This window comes from Malus sylvestris, chromosome 4, assembly GCF_916048215.2.
Source record: "Malus sylvestris chromosome 4, drMalSylv7.2, whole genome shotgun sequence".
Taxonomy (NCBI): domain Eukaryota; kingdom Viridiplantae; phylum Streptophyta; class Magnoliopsida; order Rosales; family Rosaceae; genus Malus; species Malus sylvestris.
Genome location: NC_062263.1, coordinates 5442903 through 5465340, shown reverse-complemented (window position 1 = coordinate 5465340; position 22438 = coordinate 5442903). Strand labels below are relative to the sequence as shown.

The 22438-nt window shown below is 35.2% G+C and overlaps 2 protein-coding genes across 2 annotated transcripts; both read right to left on the bottom strand.

Moving 5' to 3' along the window:
• Positions 1 to 8682: 8682 nt before the first annotated feature.
• LOC126617587 (phospholipase A1-Ibeta2, chloroplastic-like) lies at positions 8683 to 10436 on the bottom strand. The gene has a single exon (XM_050285604.1). It carries the CDS (start codon positions 10350 to 10352, stop codon positions 8721 to 8723), a length of 1632 nt encoding a protein of 543 aa, XP_050141561.1. The 5' UTR covers positions 10353 to 10436; the 3' UTR covers positions 8683 to 8720.
• A 4749-nt stretch (positions 10437 to 15185) lies between these two features.
• Positions 15186 to 15884, bottom strand: LOC126619722 (uncharacterized mitochondrial protein AtMg00810-like). Its single transcript, XM_050288138.1, has one exon. It carries the CDS (start codon positions 15882 to 15884, stop codon positions 15186 to 15188), a length of 699 nt encoding a protein of 232 aa, XP_050144095.1.
• Positions 15885 to 22438: the final 6554 nt, after the last annotated feature.

Here is a 22438-nt window from a genome sequence, read left to right as displayed (position 1 = left end):
AATTCCATGTAAATAGGTATCATTTCCCAATTTCTATGATTGAGAACTTAAAAATAACAAATTCCGTTTTCAATTACATTGTTCTTTTAGGCTAACCAAACAAAAAAAATTCACAAATTCTAAAAAATAAAATTCCGTCCATTTAATTTCCGTCATTTTAAAATTCCTTAGGAATTTTAATTTTCTTCGTCCAAACATAGTGTAAGGATATTTTCAAGATAATTACTACGATTAAAATCAATATTAATGCCAAGAAAAAATCTCTTAATTTTCATAATCATCCGACCGCTTCGATTGCTTGGGCCGAAAATGTAAAATCGGGTCCAAACAAAACTATTTTATGCTAATAATAATAATAATACATAATATATATTACATTCTTTCCATCTCGCGCGTGCACACACATAGGATGCTCATTTTCTCTCAAACACTTTTAGTTCCAAACCACTTAGAATGATTGAAATTATTATTAGTATTCATATCTTCATTTTGTGACTATTATTTGTGCATTGAATTTGTTAAATCTGCTGCTGCTAGCAACTTTGACGTTGCTGAAATCTATCGTTGTTGTGTTGTATTTGTTGCTGCTGCCGAAAATTCCTGACAACATTTGCCCTTTCTTTCTCTTACTAGAAAGTGTGGAGTTTATATCAAACACTATATTTTTGAACTTATTTTGGTATCTGATACTTTAATTATATCAAACACTATATTTTTGAACTTATTTTGGTATCTGATACTTTAAAACGTTGGATAGCCTTTGTATTATAATTTTCGTTGTTGCAATTTTCATGTTATTTCATAATCTCGGAGTTATGAGATTGAAAGTTTGAGACTTAAGTTATGGAATTATGTACTTTGAAGTTATGAAATTGTAAAATTAATTTCCGAGATTTACAGTTTGATTGTGAATTTTTTATCAATTGATAGGTTAATAAAATTGATTTTCTAAGTACTTATTTTGACATATATAGTTCTAAAATTTTCATTTGAGAATAGGTGAAAGCTAAACCGCAACCAAACCAAACCAAACTGCAATATTGGTGAGCTCATGTAATAGGTTTTAAGCCATTGTAGCATGATTGTGACACAACCCGACTTGAAATGTCCATTAGGATTCCGAATCGAGCTGTGCTGGCCGACACCTGGAAGGTGACGAAACCATAAAGTGTGATGATGTGTAAAATGTGAATAAATTTAATAACCTCGTAGGAAGCCATCGTAGGAAGCCATTGATACTGGGATATGCCACGAATCCTCGTTGATACAGAAACTTTGCTACCAGAACCTGCAGAACCTGCAAAACAAAAAATGTGAGTGGACAAAAACAAAGCTTTTCAAAAAACCATTTCTCTTTCCAAAAATAATAACCCTTCACCGTCAAACCTGTATAATTTCCTAGAAAATAATAATACATACGTATATAGAAACCATGCTCAAGAGTAGTGAAAACCAAGTACCATTTCAAGTATCTCAGTATGAGAATAAGTAAGCCAGGTAAAGTAAATCAATGTAAAATGATATGCCAGCCGGAGTCACCTAATGTCACCTGTACAGCTGAACCTATAGCTCATCACTCTAATCCTGCACATGAGTCAGAACCACCTAAGGTGGTCTGTACGACAGGGCTGAGTGCAAATAAGTACGCTCAAGTGCTAAGATCACGTGAAGGCTGTGAGATAAATCGCGGGTCACCTACTAGTTGGAACCACCTATTGTGGTCTGTACGACAGGGTTGTGCACCAAACTTGGATCCAAGGTGAGTGTGCGGTGTGAGAGGTGAACATCACGTGAAGGACTGTGCCCTGGCCACGAGCGGGAGCACTAACATCGGGGTGCAGGATAATGAGCACTAAATGCATCTAGACATAATCATATACATCACAACCACTAACATCATAATGTACTCACCTGTAGCTTACCTAGGTCTCCACAGCATCATGCAACATTATGCATAACTACACTAATGCATAAACTAAAATATAACGCAAGTATGACATGGCACATTAATCACATTTCATTTAAAACAATTTCTGGGAAAAACGTAAACCATATATACGTGTGTATATATATATATATATAAACGTAAACCATATATACGTGTGTATATATATATATATATATATATATATATATATATATATATATATATATATATATATATATATAAAACCAAAAGCCCACTCACCTGAAGTCCATGCTAGAACTCCCTAACACAAACATCAAGGCGTCACGAACGATCGGCGCCTAGAATAATTATCAACACATCTCTTAGAATTCTTGTCAATAGATCATGTAACTTACATATCCTATTTGGGAAGATCCGTATGTTAGATTCTCGATCCGTAAGTTTCTAAAATCCTCAAATATTACGTACTACAACGTATCAAAGTTTGGTGACGATCCAACGGTCGAATTGTCGATTCACATTTTTACCAAGTAACGCACCTTAATCAAACTAGATTCACAATAATCAAATCACATCATATGGATATCAAATCTGAGATCAATATATCGATTTAACGTAAAATAGCATTGGCGGTCCACTGGCCACGCGCGGCCGCCAATGGCGGTCGGCCATCCAGACTCGCTGGAAAATTCAACTATTTCTAAAAATTCTCAAACTTCACAGAAATGAATATCTCAGTGAGTGCAGCAACTTTCATACATGTGACTAAGGCCAATTTGGCCAGGAAAAGCCCCAATTTCAAGCAAAACCCGCCGAAAACCCTATAAAGGGTGATTCTTGATTCGTCTTCAAATCAACTCCGACTCTCCAACCAATAATTGGGCATTGTTTCTGGCCTCTATAGGAGTGTTATGGTAGTGGTAATTCAAAGAAAATGTTTCACAATTGGAGGATCAACACTGAGAAACCCTCGGACCTATGGGTGGTTTTCCCTGCACAATCAAAGCAAATCTCGTCGGGTTTTGGTTTGAATTAGGTGCTGGGATGTGGTGATGAGGGAAGGTTGAAGAAGGCCGGAAAAATCGAAGAAAAATCAACGGATTTCATAAATCCCGATGAGTCGGGTCGAAGAAGAAAACGGGTAGAAAGCTTGGGGTCCGGTTCTCTCCTTTCTCTTTCCCTCATTTCCCCTCATTTCTTTTCTTCCTTATTGGTCACTCCCTCTCTCTTCTTTCTGATTGGCTTTAACTCTTCCTCCCTTCTCTCCTTTAACCTCTATCTCCACCACCCATCATCTCCTTTCTTTAAATTCGGGCAACACACGTGGCATTCCAGATTTTTCTCCAAAAATCTGGTGTTTTCCTGAAACTAATTAATTTACTAAAATGCCCTCAACTTTAAACGTTAATATATCCTTCGTTATAACTCCAAATTGCGTTCCGTTTGTGCCCACACATTCATAGCGACGAGTACTACGACGATATGCCAAGAAAAAAAGTCTAATGTGAAATGACAAGGCAGTCAACACGAGTCAACGTTTTTTTTGCCTCGAATGGCATTTTCGCAAATTCACTTATTAAAATTATATAATTCATAAATTTTTTTTGGGATGGGCTGTTACAATTGTGATTTAGAATTTAGACAAGCTGCAATTGGGTTGAATCATAGAAAAAACATCTTTCAAGTCATTTGTAAAGTGTGTTAATTAACATATAAATTATGCTTTTTATTTTCACCCACAATGTGTGATTTACATTTGGTATATAGTTGTAGAAAGCAATGTTTTATATTTTTGTATCTCCTTCAATGTTTGCTACTCAAACATCATTTTGCTAAATAGACATAAAGCAATTAAGCAACAACAAAAAATGATGTTTCATAAATTTTGTTTGATTTGTGAGTTATTGAAGGAAACTATAAAGTGCCATTACAAATGCATCCGGATACGTAGTATTTTCTCTAAGGCACATATTTAGTGGACTTGTAGGGGTTGAGGTGCATGGCATTTCTCAAATCTCCACTGATTCATTCTCTAGAAATAATTAGAGGTGATTCGGTATGGGATTTCAAACCGAATATAGGATTTCAAATTCCAAATCGAAAATTTTAGGGACAGGAATTTAAAGATCAATCCCGAACCGAAATTTTGGTATTTCCAATTTTTGAGATTCCCAAAATATTTTTGATATTTCGGAATAGATCAAGACTAGATTTTGGATTTTGGGATGAAATTTGAGGTTTTTAGGATGTGGGCTAACATTTGGATTTTTGGTCTGAAATTTTGTTGCCAATTGAAATTTAGGCTTTATATCTCATATCAATTGCCAATTCATTCATACCAAGTCAAATTGACACTCGAAAGTTCCAAACAACTTAATTTCGTACTTCTCTTTCTAATATAGTCTACCATCAAACTAATTAAATCCAGCATTCAACATGCATGGAACCAAAATAAATATATATATTTTCAGTTTGGTCCAGGATTCCCGAACCATTGAATATGTAATCCCGATTCCTATACTGAAAGGTGTTCATGATTGGTTTGGTATGGATCTAGAAAATTTCGGTATTATCGGTTGAAAATTTTTGAGTATGAGATTTTTTTGTGTGACAACCCTCCCTAATTTTACGTTTTTATAAATTTTGATTGAGTGAATTGACGAAAATACCCATAGAGGCAAGGATTTTGATTTCCGTTAACCATCGTTTAGATTGAAAAAAAGAAAGAGAGAAATAAGGGATTGGGGGATGCCCAATTAGAAATAAAGGAAGAAGATGGACGGAAAAAAGAGGAAAATGAGGGAGGTTGCCCCAATGGAGGAGAGAGAGAAAGGGAAGGGACAAATCAGAAAAGAGGAAGGAGGGGAAAGGAGATAGGGGAGTGACACCTAATAAAAAAACTTCTTCCCCTTGACCCGTTTATTTCACCCGACCTGATTTGGCCAATGCTCATTTCCGAAGCCCTCACAGCGTTTTCCGAGCAAATGAAAGCTCCCCACCACTACCAAATCATTTTCTTTCCACTTTCCCATCAATTTTCAACCAAACCCGACAAGATTTGGGCCTCGATTGTGCATTGGAACACCGACAGGTTCGAGGGTGTCTAGTCGTTGATCCTCCAATTATGAAACGTTTTCCTTCAATTACCACCACCAAAACACTCATCCTGAGGCTTGGAACAAAGCCCAAACAATTATAGGGCGGCAAAGCACCAGAGGATACATATTAAAGCCATCAATTTCTAGGGTTTCCGGCGAGTTCGAGGGAAATTGGAGTTTTTTCCGGCCAAATTGGACTTAGCCATAGGTATAAAACTTGCTATACTCATTGAGATCTTCATTTCTATCAAATTTGGTAATTTTTGGAAATAGTTGATTTTTCCGACGAGTCGGGGTGGTTGGCCACCGTGTAGGCAGAGACACCCCTTGACATCCTTAGGCTAAAATGGGTGCCCCAATTTCATGTTAGACATCCGATTGATGAAATTATGTTGTTGGTTATATTTCCGTTAAGGGGCGCAGCTTGGTTATTATATGATTTGACGATCCGACCATTGGATCGTCACCAAACTTTAATACGTAATAGTATATAATATTTAAGAATGTTAGGAACTAACGGATCGAGAATCTGACATACGGATTTTCCCAGATGGGTTTTCTAAGTTTGTAAATCTAAGCGTCTGCCGCCACTTAATTTTAGTGATTGGTGGAGATCCAACCATTGGATTGTTCCGAAACTTTAGGATGTTATTCTAAAAGCTTATTAAAACTCTTGGGAAGTTACGGATTGGAAATCTAAGGTGTGGATCTTCTGGATCGAGTTACGTAGGCTGTGGACCCTATCATCGACCTTTGACTGACAGTTGACTTTTGGTCAATGGGTTACAAATCATTCTAGAACGTTCTTGGAGATGTGTTTTGTGTAAGTTACATGTTCTATCGATAAGAATTCTGAGACGTGATTTGATATTTGTTCTAGACGACGATCGTTCGTGACGCCTCGATATTCTTGCTAGAGAGTTGTGATGCGGACTTTAAGTGAGTGAATCTTTTCCTTTTTATAGTGTATATATATAATTGATAGTTTCCACTTATGCATTTGAAAAAGAATTTCTTACGTACGCCTGGATTAAACTAAAATTTATAAGCATTAGCTAAATGACAGAATTTATGAAATTATTCCGGATCTTGCGAGATGCCTTAATCCAAGATAAGACTTTGATGAATGTTATATTGACTAGAAATTATGGAATATGCTACATCCTACAGGATGCACAGGTATGCTTATAATAATCTTTGATGCCTTAATTATATTTATGGTCATGAATAGTATAATATTGGCTAGAATTGTTGAATGGTTGTGGCATGATTATAGTTATGTTATTTGCTCATCATACATTGTTGCACCCAGTGTTAGTGCTCACCTAGAGCCAGGGCCAGTCTTTCATGTGTAAGTTCACATCCGCACCACACGCTCTCCTTGGATCCAAGTATGTGTCAGTCATGTCGTACATGTTGCAATAGGCAACTCCGACTTGTATGTGACCGCGAATAGCGCCAGTCGTCATGTGATTATAGCACTAGAGCGTATATTATGATTACACCCAGTCCTATCATACATGTTGCATTAGGCAACTCCGACTTGTGTGCTAGCATAGATTGATGAACATCAGTTTAGTCTTATAGGTTGCATTAGGCGACTTCGACTTGTGTGCTAGCATAGATCGATGACCATCTGATTTTATTATGCTACAATTGAGATATTGTGATTGGCATATTTATGGAATTATTGTGGATTTGCATTTGATTTCATACTTATACGTAGTATGATTTTCTGGAAACTATACATGTTTTACAGTGAGAGGTTATAACGTTTTGAAAGGTTTTTATTAAAACTTTATTTTCAAGCCCACTCACCCTTGTTTTTCGTCCCTTCAGGTTTTAGCTGCTGAACTTTTGTATCAACGAGGATTCTTGGCAAATCTCAGTATAGGTGGCTACCTATGATGGTATAATCCTTATCCTACTTTACTGTACTTTACTTATACTCTGTCATCACGTATGAAATGAGTTCATTCCCGCTCACGAGTGCACTCTTATATTTAGGCACTTTTAGGTTTAAATTTATTCACATTTTCCATATCACTACACTTTATAGCTTCGTCACATTCTAGGTGTCGGCCAGCACAGCTTGATTCGAAGTCCTAGTGGACATTCCGGGTCGGGATGTGTCATTTTAGGTTTGATTTGGGATTTTCGAGAAAAAATTTCAGCCTTAGAAATAATAATTAGTGACTACAAATTTCAACTGTTAAATCGATGAAATCAAACGAGAATTAAATTTTAAAATAATGTACACAATATGCGGAAAAGAGTGGTGCAAAACCTTTATTTATTTTTGGCTTAAATGTCAAAATGGTCCTTGTGTTTTAGTCATTGGGTAAATTTAGTCCTTGTGTTTTCAATTTGACCAATTTGGTCTCCGTTAGCCAATCAAGGACATTCCATCTAATTTATGAAATGTTTTATTATAAATGATTATAAACTTATTTATAAAATTATTTATTTGATTTAAAATATTTAAAAATTTAAAAAAAATTAAAAATTAAAAAATATATATTCTCCTCCCAACTCTCCAACCTCCTCCCTAACATTACCCCCTCTTTTCTATGTCACAACCTTAATCATTTTTCAGATTGGAAGTTTTTTATCTCTTTTATGAGTTATTTCTCATCGACTTTCGTTTTTCTGTAAAGAGAAACGGTAATTATATATCATATAATTTTTCTTATGAATTTTCTAAAAGAGATTGAATCAAATGTCCTTAATTGGCTAATGTAGACAAACACGATGACTAAATTAGCTAAATAAAAAACACGGGGACTAAATTGGCCATATGGCTATAACACAGGGACCACTTTGACATTTAAGCCTTTATTTTTTCTAAGGATAAATTAATTACCCTTTAACTGTGCTATTATCTTTCCATGACTGACTTTTTAAACTTTTTGCTCTAATTTTCCAGAAAAAGAGAATTAAATATTTCGGTTTTACTTATCTTTTGACCTCATTTAGTTTAGAAAATTGAATTGAATTGAAAGTATTCACCTATCAATATTTTAAGTGACATCTGTTTTCCGATCCTCTTTGTCAGTATTCGTTCATCATACATCGTGCGGTTATAAATTATTTTTTATTTTTATTTTTATTTAAAATTAAACACAAACAGTACCTGACGAAAATTGACCGCATGATGTACGATAAATAAACATGATTCACGAATCCTCAGAATCCTCACAAAAAAAATCCAGATAGGATCTTGTTGGTTGTAAGAGAGGTTAATTTAATTCCTAATCCCACTGGGAGCTTTATTTTTGTTTGTTAACTATTAATTTGTCTAAGATTATTGGTTGAACAATCCCATTAAAATTGTTTAGAAAAATTATTTTTTTCTTTTAAATTTTTTGAAAGACAATTGGGTAAAACAAAGGAAAATGAATTCACCACAAAACCAAAACATATTGATGAGAATGAGTCCTACATTGATGAGATGATGAATTTTGAATGAATTTATAAGTAAGTTGGACTACTCCCCATATTGCCAATTGATTTTATGGTGGAATCCTAACTTTCTTCATGGTATTAGAGGATATTGTCTCACATATGACGTCAAACGACCACATGCGCTTCACATCACCCCGTTGCATTGTCCACGTTTTTAACCTCAACTTTCTTCACATACACGGGCATAATTTTGACAAATTTAGGCCAGAATAACATATAGATATGTGCAAAGTTGTATTGATGTCGATTTATGATGGACTAGGTAAACAACTAGCCATCAGTCCATTTCTTTCCAGTTTTAAACTAGTCAAATTATTTGCCTTGCTTGTATACAATTTTTTCACATTAGATCTTTGATCCTGAAGCAACCTCACTAAGCTCCTTTTAGCATTTTCTCTAAAAGGACAATTAGATGCCAAAAACCCATCCACCAAATGCAAATATGCCTCCAAATCATGGCAGCAAGCCACATCTGCATCGGGCTTCAAATAAGGTGACATTTTTGTGTCGACTCTCAATTCTGTCCCAACATGTGTGTAAGCCAAGGGCATGTTCCTGTCGATCATGTCGATGAATCCTCCGGCCTTTGCGTTCTTCAACTTCTCCTCGAGCACTCCTTCGCCCACGAAAATACCCGGAACCCTAGTGATCACGTCTTGAGAGTTGACGATCCTCAATACTTTCACATCCTTGTCGTCCATTCGCTTTGTGAATCCTCGGTTGCCTACGCGCGGGCCTCCAAAGGAGAAAACCGCCACCGACGGCATGTTCTCGGCGCATGTTTTGAGCTCATCGCCTACTAACAAAGCTAAGGCAGCACCAAGGCTGTGTCCTGTCACAGTTATGCTTAATGTTTCTCCTTTGTACTGCTCCATCAGCCTCTTGACCTCTTCAACCACTGACTCGGCAAGGCTCGGCACGTGAGCCCCGCGTGTTTTGTAGAGGCTCAAAAATCCGCATTCCACCTTTGCTTGGCCTTCCTGTTGACCTTGCTCGGTCGACGGCATCTGAATTAGTTGAGCTCTTAAATTCTCGGCCCATTCAAGACACGTGGAGGTCCCACGGAGGGCAATAACAATATCGCGTCTGCCCATCCGTGCAATCTCCCTCTTATCATCACAAACTGCCACGTACCCGACCCAGCTCGACCGCTGGGTCATCCAACTCAGATCCGGCCTCACTTCATCGACCCAATCGGGCAACCCGATTGACGACGTGGCGTAAAGGCTCTTGGTTACCTTATATGATCTATCCGGAAGCGCCACGTTGCGAGGCAACCGAGCCTCCTCTGCCGACATGGCTGGATTCGAATGAAACGATTGATAAGCCGCCTGAATAAACTCGCCGTATCTGACCACCTCTCGCCGGAGATTCTCATCCAGCGGGTCAAGTAGTCCGGCCCAGTTGTTCGAACCGTGATACTCGCGCCACCGGGTGCCCAAATTATTTCTGGGAGAGTACTCTCCAGTCTTGGACAGGAGGCGCTGCAGGCGCTTGAGGTGTCTCGGAGACATGTCTTCGGCGGCGCCTTTCACTTGCGTCCATAACCGAGAAAGATTGAGCCCTCCCAGAAGCCCTCTTCCCCTGTTTTCTCGTGACCCATTTTTTTTCGGATCTTTGTCCTTTTGGAGATCGGGTTGTGGGTCGAGTTGGGTTTGGGGCGGAGGTGGAGTTTGGAGGAGCTTGTCGAGGTTGGCGAGGTGGAGCCGAGTCAATTCGGTGGACTTAGAACCGGGTTTAATGGAGGCAGGTGAATAAGAACAAGAGGATGGAGCTCTCGTTGATGGGTTTAATGGGGACGTGTAGTTTCTGAAGCTGGCTCTTCCGGCCTGAAACTGGTTCAGGTTGTGAGCTGGGAGCTTTGGTCCGACGAGCATCATGTACAAGAAGCACACGTTTTAGATAGATAGAGAGGAGAGAGAGAGACAATCAATTTACAACCAACTGGGATTCAAATGATCAAAGTGCGTTTATATAAACTGTGAGTTTACAAATAGCCATGGAGTTCTTTGTTGTTACGGAAATGCCATAATTGGGAAGTCCATCTGACAATTATAAAGAAATATTATTGACCTTTTCCCTTGTTTAACTTGGATATTTAAATATGGAAATCTTCTTCGTAGCATGTATTTGTACCATATTTTTATATCATTTTAGTTGTTATTTGATATGGATAACTAACTGTATCATTTGAATTAATTATATTTTTAAATTTAATTCATTATTTAATAAATTAATAATTAAAAAAACTAGTTAATTAAATGATAATTATGGTATACGATGAGTCTTTCTTCTTCTTTTCCTTGGGTTTTACAAATTTTTTAAATGATGTGGTTGTCCATATTAGATGTTAGCCCCCTTTCCCATCCCCATCCCCCGCCCACCCTAGCCTTTCTCCTTCTTTCCATTATTTGAATTCATAAATATAAAAAGGAAAAATTAGTATGCGGTCCCTAGTTTTTAGGGTTTATTAACTAAGACCTTATTAGTTCTCAAATTTTGATTCAAGTCCCTAGCATTAATGTGATAATGAATTTACATGTTTATTATATAATTTTTTAATATAAAAATTAGTACTTAATTTAGGGTTTAATACTCACACCTCTATTAAACTTCTAATTAATTTTCAATTCAAACATTTCCAAAATAATAAAAAATTAAATTAAATTAAGTTTGTACCTATTAGTTTTTTTTATATATAAAAAGATTCTCAATTTTTTAATCTTAAATGTACCCATTCATATAATTTTTCAAATTTTTTAATCTTAAATGTACCCATTCTCAAATATATCAATTTGTTATATGTAAAAATGTACCCTTTTTTAATATAAAATCCATTCAAAATTTTTAATCCATGTTTAAACTTATATGGGTACATTCTTTTTCGTTGATTTGAGAATGTATCCATGTTTTGGTACAATAACTTTTTTTGTTAATTTTGGTTAATGTACCCATACATATATGTATACACACACACACACACACAATATAATAGAGAGTATAATTTATATTTTATTATTTTTAATCCCATAAATTATGGGTTTTATTTAAAATCTCATTAATATAAACAATTACAAATTTCAATTTTTAATTTTTGATTAAAAAATATAGTAACTTACATTATTACATTAATGTCAGGGACCTCAATCAAAAACTAAAAACTAACAAGGTTTCAATCAAAGAATATTGATAGCTAGGGACCGCATCCAAAGGGTCCCATATAAAAATTTAAAATTTTTACGTGGATACAAAACTTGGAATTTAGGACCTCAAATTCTCAAGTTTAAATTTAATGTAAATAGGTGTCATTTCTTAATTTCTATGAATGAGAGTTTAAAAATAACAATTTCCGTATTCAAATTCTATTGTTTTTTAAATTTAACCAAACAAGAAAATTCATAAATTCTAGAAAATAAAATTTCGTCATTTCAATTTTCGTTATTTTAAAATTTCTTAGTAATCTTAAATTTCTTTATCCAAATAGAGTGTAAGTTTTTTTTTTCCATGCAGAAATTCTAAGTTTTTATGTTTATGAATCCAAACAAGGAAATTAATGTATGTCTATTTATAAATTCTGACTTTTGTCCAAATTTCAAATTTATTTCTCACATTCAAATATAATGTTAAGAGTCAATTGACTGATATATCCCTCGCCCCATGACTTCAAATTATATAAAGTATGGAACTTTAATAAAAAAACTTCCGATACTGTTCATTTTAACGAAAAGCCACATTTTTACATTAAAAAATCAATTCTGGTACTATTCATTTTATCCTTTATTTTGTCTTTATCGTTAAAACTCAAAGTTTTCAAGTCTTTTTCATTAATTTTCCTTATAAAGTAATATGATGGCTTTTCCCTTACTTAACTTGCTTGACAGCCTGTTAGTTGACTGGACGGATTTTTGTTGTGCGTGGACTTTCTTTCTTTGAGAAAGAAACTGGAGGAAGAACCAAACTATTCAAACCGTCAAATACTTTAACTGGCTAACGCCCAAACGGTGTACGTAGTCTACGAATACGACGTATGAGAACTCGAGTTCAAATATTTTGTACTTATTTTGTGTGTAACATTTTTGTAATCATTGAGACATGTTAAAAAATTTAATTTCTTTTAATTTGGTTGTCATAAACTTAATACGTGTCAATCATTGATATATCTTACATACAAAATAAATGCAGAAGATTTGATCTCTGGGAAGTTTGAAGAACAGAATATGTGTACTATAAGAACCATCAATCAATCTAACGGTTACTCATGTATAAAAATGTAGTCTCCCAAACTAAAATTATTTATCAATCTAACGGCTACAAAAACATTCCCATACATAAGATGTTGTGTATAAAAATGCACTCTCAAAATAAAGTTATTTGGAAGACAATATTATCATTTAGTTTCTTTAAGATCAATTAAAGCTTCATTAAAAACAATTACACAAGACATACATGTCACACGTGAGTCTCAAAGCAAACCTTATTGAGGAAAAATCACATTAGAAATCTTTAAAGCAGAACAATCTACACATGCCAAATAAACATCACAGCTTCACAATAACAAACTCGTCAAAAATATGATATAATTAGATAAAAATACAAAGTGCGCATGGTGTTATTATTTTGTTTAACTATTTAGTACATCTATCTAGTTACTTTTGTTTTTCATATATATATTGTACAATGTATCCACTAATGGGATATTAGTTGTTTTAATATGGAAAATACTTTTGATCTAATTTTTGTGAGTTATTAATGAAATGTTGTGATGGATATTCAGTTCCATTTTTGTTTATTCTCTTATATAATGTGATTTTTCAATATAAAATATAAATAGATGAAAGCAAAGATAGTAACGACTATTTAGTTTTCAAAAAAGTAGTTGGTGGTGGTCATGATCAAACAAGGATTTATTAAAACTAATATAATTATATTCTCTCCAAATCCATTTGCTATATGTTTATACGAGGACTTTAAGGGAAATGACTTTCAATTTTTGTTTTTTTAAATAGGGATTAGTTGTAGTGCCACACCACATCGAACTTCAATGGTTTTAACCGTTTATTTTTCAAGTTGCACTTCATAGATCATCTAGGAGGCAAAAAAAAAAAAAAAAAAAGGGATCCCTAAGGTGCAACTTGAAAAATAAACGGTTCGAATTGTTAAAACTCGATGTGGTGTGGGCCTCAAAATTAATCCCCATTTTTATAATAAATAAAAAAAAAATCTCTTCCCTTAAAGACATCTATCTACAGTAAGTTTTAGATTGAATAAAATGCTTCCTTGCTTCTCCATTAGTACACTTGAAGCACTCAACCCATGATTCTGATACTTAATCAACGATTATTCACAAAAAAATTGCCATATTCACGGAGTTTGGAGTAATTAAACATGAAATTTCCAAACTTTGTCATGTCTTCATCACCGCGTTTACATCTTCTTTTGTATCAAAGTATGATCAGCAATTAGGTCACTAATTAGGGCCTATATTTAGTTTTTGGACATTCAGCTGATGAAGTTCTTAATAAATTTACTTGCTAGGGGTGTACGTGGACTGGATGCAGCAAGAGGTAGAATCTTGAACAAGTATTTTCCAATTAAAAGAAAGACTACCTTACTAAGATAATAGTCAAGTCAAATAGTTAATAGGTCAAAAAATTTAAAGGAGATTTTCTGTCTTGGTTATAACATGCACGACACATCAATTGTTAGCTAACTGTAATTTAGACATAATCCCTTACGTAATGTGATATATATATATATATATATATATATATATATAGTAGTTTTATTTGTACGTTAAATATATCTTGATTTTTATATGCATGCATTGCCAGAAATTTTGGTACGTTACGCCTAGGTAGCTAGACATACATCATACCTTCATTTGAATATCTAATTTTTTTTTTGTAATTAAGATGGCATTATGAAGTAACTAAGTACTACGGTCTGGTAGTATTCTTCTTCAAATCAAATAGTTAATAGTTCAAAACATTTAAAGGAGATTTTCAATCTTGGTTTTAACATGCACGACACATAAATGGTATCTAACTATAATTTACACATAATGCTCATGCATATATATACTAGTTTTATTTGTGCGAAATGTGAGTTTATAAGAAATGCAGAAACAGAAATGTAGAAAGAGAATGTATTGAAGAGGAGAGAGAGCGAGACAATGAGTGAGAGAAAGTTGATTGTATTTCTAAAGAATTGATTGATTGTATTACATTCTGCTAGCCTTGTACTTATAGATTATTGTATCTTCCTCAATACACTTTAAACCACTGTAACTAACTTCCTAACTATCTTCTTGTTATCTCTCTAATTTGTGCTGACTTGGCAGTTGAGTTGTCCTTATTTCTCTTCAGCCAACATCCCCCCTCAATGTCAACTGGGGTTCCCAGTTTGAGATTGTATGAATGTCTGAGAAGGAGTGGACTGTGAAGACCTTTAGTTAGGATATTAGCAGTTTGATCATCAGTAGACAAGTGTTGAACTGTGAGATCTCCTTGTTGTACACACTCCCTTACAAAATGATAGTCCGTATCCAAATGTTTGATTCGTGAGTGGAACACAAGATTAACACTTAATGCAATAGCTGACTTGTTATCATAGTAGATCATTGGAGGTGCCAGTAGGAATGCATTTATGTCTGGGAGAATTGCTCGAATCCAAGCAACATATGCAGTTGTGTGAGCAAGAGCTTTGTATTCTGCCTATGCCGAACTCCTTGAAACTGAAGATTGTTTCTTGGATTGCCATGACACTGGATTACAACCAATATACACAACATAGACAGTTACAGATCTTCTGGTATTTAAATCTGCAGCCCAATCTGAATCACTAAAGGTTGTGATGCCTAACTCTGTGTTTGCTAAAAATGTAATTACATGCTGCATTGTTCCTTGAAGAAACCTTAATATGCATTTAACAGCTCCAAAATGCATTTCAGTAGGTGATGCCATAAACTGACACATTGAATTCACTGCAAAGGCTATATCGAGCCTTGTGAAAGTTAGATATTGCAGTGAGCCTACTAAACCTTGATACAAACTTGGATCAGCTAGCATTCCTCCTTCATCGAGTAGTAATGAGTTATAAGGTTTACATGGAGTAGCTGCAGGTTTACACGAGTCCATCTCAACCTTATGCAACAAATCTTTTATATATTTGAACTGACTTACAAAGATATCCCCATTTACTTTGTATTGAACTTGCAATCCAAGAAAGTATGTCAATATACCCATATCTTTTAGTTCAAACACTGCAGCTAATTCAGTTATTACTTTTTGTACCTTTTGTGAACTAGATCCAGTCAATATTATATCATCTACATAAAGTAGGAGAATGATAACATCTACACCATCTTGTTTAACAAACAAACTGGAATCTGATAATGAAGCTTTGAAACCCATTGCTAGCAAATAACTTGTGAATTTCGAATTCCAAGCCCTTGGAGCTTGTTTTAAGCCATATAGAGACTTAATCAATAGACATACATGTGTTGGGTGACTTGGATCAACAAACCCCTAAGGTTGTTTCATATAAACTTCCTCTTGTAAATCTCCACGTAAGAAGGCATTTTTGATGTCCAATTGTCTTAGCTCCCAATGATTAATTGCAGCCAAAGCTAGTAATATTCTCACAGTTGTAAGTCTAACCACTGGACTAAATATTTTAGAAAAGTCAACTCCTTGTTCTTGGGAAAATCCTTGAGCCACTAATCATTTAGTACAATATTAAGTCCAATAGTCAGACCATGCGTTAAGGTGTGTAGGGACAAAAGACCGTGTACAATGCCTTTTGATTCCAAAAACTTAGTAAACATTTTACTCATGTATTCACCTCCTCCATCTGTTTGGAGACATTTAATTGAAGTATTGAACTGAGTTGAAACAAATGCATTGAATTTCACAAAGGTAGCAAAATCATCAGATTTATTGACTACAGGAAATATCCATAAGAATCTTGAATATTCATCAATGAAACTGATATAGTATATGTATCCTTCTATTGATATCATTGGAGAAGGGCCCCATACATCCGAATGTACTTTTTGAAACATACAACTTGCATTATTTTGTCTAATATCAAAGGACTGCCTACACATTTTGCTCTGAACACAAGAAGAACATACAGATTTAGATGAATCTATACTAACTGAGACATTATAAGCTTTTAACATTGTTGACAAGACTTCCTCATATGGATGTCCAAGCCTCTTGTGCCATATTGATGTCTTCACCACTTTCCCAAGCAAACCAGTTTTCAGGTCTTTATTCATTCCAACAGCAGAGAAACTTCTTGAAAATATTGTCACAGGTATAGTAAACAAATCCCCATCACTCTTTCCTTGGTACACTATCACCTTTGTAACCCTGTCTTATATGAAAAACACAAGATCATCACATATAAACTAGCATCCATTGTCATGACATAATTTCTTAACTAATAAGAGGTTAACAGTTATACTAGGAACATGTAATATATTATTTAAATTTAAGAAATGATCATGAGTAAATAGAATTGTAGATCCAACATGTTTTACTTCCAGACCTTGACCATTGCCTATAATGATTTTCTCTTCTCCATTATAAGGCCTTGGTTGATTCAAATTTTCCAGATTCATTGTCATATGGTGTGTTGCACCAGTATCAAGCACCCATGTGTTTGCACCATTGAAATCACGAAGTTGTTATGCTTCATTGTTAGGAATAAACTCGTGAGATCCTTGTGCTTTCATTGCATTTATTGAAGCAGGTGGAGCAGAGGGTTGATAGGAATAGTTGTTTCTATGGTAGCACTCAAGAACAATGTGCCCTTTCTTCCCATATATTTGACAGATCAAGGGTGGAGCATACACAATACTCTGAGAATTGGTAGTCCTGAAGTGACAATTTGGTGCAGTATGCCCCTTTCGAGAGCAAATTTGACATTCAGGTGACACTATCGATTTGTAGTTTGTATTGCCACTCCAACCTTGCCAATTACTGCCTTGTTTTGAACCATTAGTGAAAGAAAAACCAGTAGAGCCATTAAATCCAGATTGATTAAAACCATTAGTACCCTTGTATCGATTCTCAAAGTATGGCCTTGAAGAACTGTTATCAGAAGCATATATGTTAGAATTATAAGACCCTTTATTTTGAGAATGATAAGGCCTTTGACTGAACCCCTTTGATAACTACCAGATCCCATGTTTGAGCTTTCCCCTTGATATCTTCCTTGTCCTCCATTACTTCTTGAATTAGAGCTTTCACCATGTACTTACATTGCAGACATAGAATTTGTTAGAGAAGAAATTCTGGATTCATTAGCTAGTTGCACTTAACAACTATGCTCTGAAATCCTTCCATGAAATTGATGTCTCTCTTGCCAAGATCACAGTTTTGATCATATCAAACTCTTGTGGTAACCCTGTCAAGGCAGCTATAACCAAATCATTATCTGAAACCTTTTCTCCTGCAGAAATAAGTTGATATCGAATGGATTTCAATCGCAGTAAAAATTTATCAACTGAATCTGCTCATTTCTGTGCCGTGTAGAATTCAGTCCTTAACTGATTAATCTGTGCAACAAACACCGAAACAAATCTATCTTGCAAGCAAGTCCAAGCATCTTGAGAAGTTTTACAACCAATAATGTGTTCCATTGCATCATCAGACAACGTCGCAATTAACAAGCTAAGCAGCGCCATATCCTTTTTAACCCAGCTCTTATATGCATCAGTAATCTCTTTCGTAACACCCGTTTCAGTATTAATAACAAACTTTGGTGGACATGGATTATTACCAGTAAAGAAATCAAATAGATCATATCCACGCAACACAAACTAAAATTGAAAACTCCATTTAACAAAGTTGTCATCTTGCAATTTCACAGTCAACATTCCTAGAAGACCTTCAATTTTCACCGACTCCATTGTATTCTCAACTATTACCAAGTTATGCACCTTTCAGAATCAAGAAATTCAACCAAACACTTTACACTTAAAGAGATCAAGATTACACAACAAAGTCCCACCACCAATCAAGAAACAATTTCACTTTGGCAATCGGCCTTCAACAAACAAGATTATATCAAGAAACAAAACCCTCTTCAGCAATTGGCCTTCAAAGAAGAGAAATGACAAGAAACTACAATCACTATGGCAATCGACCTTTAATGGAGTAATCAGCAAGAATATATCAACCCGTAATGACTATCAACCATGTAATTCTTCACAATTTCGAACTAATAATGGCAATCGGCCTTGAATTTCATCTAACAAAAAGAAGTACTCACTAACACAATTCAACAAACAGCTAGAGTGCACAAACCTTTGCATTGTTGAAACTTCATAATTCGAGCACCAAGAACTTCACCAAAAGCAGCAAATCATCCAAACGAACCGAACAACTACAAATCATGCAGCAGAAGAGCGAACAAATCACCAAAGATCGACCTCCGGTGATGATACCATATTAACAAAACCAAGAAATGTGAGTTTATAAGAAATACAAAAACAGAAATGTAGAAAGAGAATGTATTGAAGAGGAGAGAGAGAGACAATGAGTGAGAGAAAGTTGATTGTATTTCTAAAGAATTGATTGATTGTATTACATTTTGCTAGCCTTGTACTTATAGGCTATTGTATCTTCCTCAATACACTTTAAACCACCGTAACTAACTTCCTAACTATCTTCTTGTTATCTCTCTAATTTGTGCTGACTTGGCAGCTGAGCTGGCAGTTGAGTTGTCCTCATTTCTCTTCAACCCACAAGTGAGAGGTCGTAGATTCGATTCTTACTAAAGGCGAATTTGAACCACATTATTGCTAGCCCATTGTGAAGCTTGGTGCGCTCTCCCACTTCCTTAATATAGATAATATCATTTGTTAAAAAAAAGAAGATAGCTTTATGAAAATTCGAGTTGTCACGACTTATTCCCATTGTTAGCAAAATAAAAATAAAATTCCCACAAATTAAAAAAATTTCTGAATTTATAAATTATACACACACATCACTTTGTTATATAATTTGCTTCGTTTTGATAGTAATAGGTTGACAAAACTGCAGACACCATGAATGCATAACCATAAACCATCCTGATAGATATTATAACAACTTCGAAAATGTATTAGCGTATTGGTTGACATTCAAAACATATTGGCACCCGTATCCTCCCTAATTGGCCATTTCAATTTCAATTTTTGGGGAAATGATGACAGACAACGTTATAGACACAAATATATACTAATCCCAGATGTTGAAATTATGACAAATTTAGTGAAACCTCCAAAACCCTTGCACTTACATTGTGAGAATTTGCACACTTGCTTTCATTAGTGTTATGAAAAATAATGGGTACTTGGATTAATGGTCGATATATTTAGATAGTGTTGCGCACTAATAGATAATTGGTTTTCAATGAACCTATCACTAGGAAAATGATTACCAAATATAAATAATTTAGGGAAGTATTATTGGCACTCCAAAAATCTTATTCTACACTCCTCACAAGTGTATTTTTTTTTTCAAAATATAGAAAGATGAAATTTTTGGAGTGTGTCAATAACAATTCCCATAATTTATAGTATACATTAAACTTCTCTTTTGTTTTAGGAAAGAACATGTTCTTGAATAGTGATGATATGATCCATCAACATAGATGCCTATTATAATGATATGTGCTCCGTATTCTAGCTACACACTGCATTTTGCACTACATAGCTAAGTAGTATTAGGGATAGCTAAGTAGTATTAGGGGTAAGTGCGAAAAATAAAAAAATCAAAGCAAATACTGAACCGAAATCTATTGGTTTGGTTTTGATTTCAGTAGTTTGCACATCGAATTGAACTGAACCGAACCAAATTAAAATGACGTTGTTTTATATTTAATAATATTGAAACCCACACTCGCTCACTTTCTCACTCTACGCCTCCAGCCTCTCCAGGCCTCTGCCTCACTCTCACGATCTAATTCATAGTCCCTCATCTTACCACCAAACCCTATCATCATCATCACCTATAACCCATTTCACAGTCAAATCCCATACCCCATCGGAGCCATCAAAACCCACCGTCGAGGCCACTCAGATCCCACCTCAGTTGGGACAGGTTTCAGCGGCCGATAAGAAGGAAGTGAACATGACTCCCTTGATTCGAAGGTTGCAGGAGTCACTTCCAACTTTCGCATAACGACAATTGTAGTCCTAATCTGGGCCACAAGTCCCCCAAACTTGTTCAAAACAAATTAAGCTAGAAAATGGAAAAGACTTAAATCCTTGTGGCGAAGTCTGTTAAGAATAAAGCCGAGATCCAAAATTCCACTACCTCTTTGATTATAGCATCCTCGTAAGCTTCACGTGTGAGGTTAAACATAACCCATCTAGGGTGGTTTCAGACCCCAACTCTAAGGAGCATTTTTCTTTAAGGCCCTAATTAAGTGTACTAAATACAATGTTCAAATATCTATGTTTGGCCATGTAGTTCAATGTTTATGTGTTTTATAGTTGACATATTCAGCCACAGAATGATGAGGGACACAATGTTGTTACACATCTTTAGCCTAAATTGTCCTTTTCATCATCAACTTTATTCTGTTTGTTCCTATAAGATCATACTTAGTAAATACAAATTCTGGGCAATATATATAAATATAATATATAGATACAAGTGGAGTTTCTCGAGGGACACTATTAACTAAGCTGCTAACCCTTTAAATAGAACATATTTAACGATGCCGCTATATGGGATTTACTACGATCGATCTATATATGGCAGTTCGTCGTAAGTCCTACCCTGCATATTATGCAAATACCTAAAAAGTATACTTCTTTATAATGTGTTTACTTAGAGAAAAATAATAATTTATGTAAACAATATTTTGCAATATACGTGGACATAGTTACGTTGGCTACGTGAACATGTAGTTAGAGAACAAAATTAGTGGGTATGAAGCATTTTTTTTCCTGGAAATGGTGGTATGAAATGCTCTAACGCGGTCCTCGTGTTACGGGTGCAGGCATTTCTCACATGTTGCTGTTGTAGCTAAAGTTGACTCCGCGCAAAAGCCTTTTTTTGATGATGAGAGGCTTTCACTTTCTCACTTCACGACGATAACAAGGAAAGGCAATAAACATATATGATATGATCAAATCCAATATCTTTACTCAACTGTTAGTGGATGTGGGATTTCAACACAATCCCCTCTAATTAAAGTACAAAACATGTTTGCCTTGTGCCCTAGTTAATTAAAAACCGAGTTTTCTTATTATATTGTGGATCATGTACAACGTGCTACATGCTTTGGCCGTTGACTTAACTTTTTGTTACTTTCTGAGTTAAGCAAAACTAATTGAGCGACAATTAAGAAGCAATATGTGAATGGAAAAAGACTTATATAGGGTTTCTATTTTTTTTTTTCCTTCTGGTTGAAAAACATTTAGGGGGAAGGGAGACTACCCGATTACTTTATCACAGGCCTAGAGCGTACACAAATTTCTTTGAGGACTAAATAAGGAATCTTAGCTCTTTTTTCGATTTTTACAAATCGCTCGTCAAGAAAAAATGTCGGTAACCAAAGTTGAACCTAGGTCTTAGTCTAGCAAAGGATTTCTATCATCTTAGTAGTCAACAAAGATATACTACCATACCATGTACCACCGACCATCCATAATTATAATGTCATTTAAAGTCCCTCCAAACACTAGTTAACTGAGTTATGATTAGAGACCAAAAGGGGGTGATAAACGAATAAAAATATGTAGAGGTACTCTTTTGTTTAATCAGTGGGCGAAGTGCAAAAGTGGAGGGGCAGAGAGTACATCAACAAGGACCCGACGGATCAAGATCCTCTCTTGAGTTAAGGGTGAGGATTCTCCTGAGCAAGCTCATCGGGCCGTTGAAATTTTATTCAACGATTACAATTATTATAACTTTTAGAGAAATACCCTGTTTGTAGCCGTTGGATAAAATTTCAACGGCTC

Coding starts and splice junctions, on each gene's coding strand:
- LOC126617587 (XM_050285604.1), bottom strand. CDS start 10,352: ATGATGCTCGTCGGACCAAAGCTCCCAGCTCACAACCTGAACCAGTTT.
- LOC126619722 (XM_050288138.1), bottom strand. CDS start 15,884: ATGGGTTTCAAAGCTTCATTATCAGATTCCAGTTTGTTTGTTAAACAA.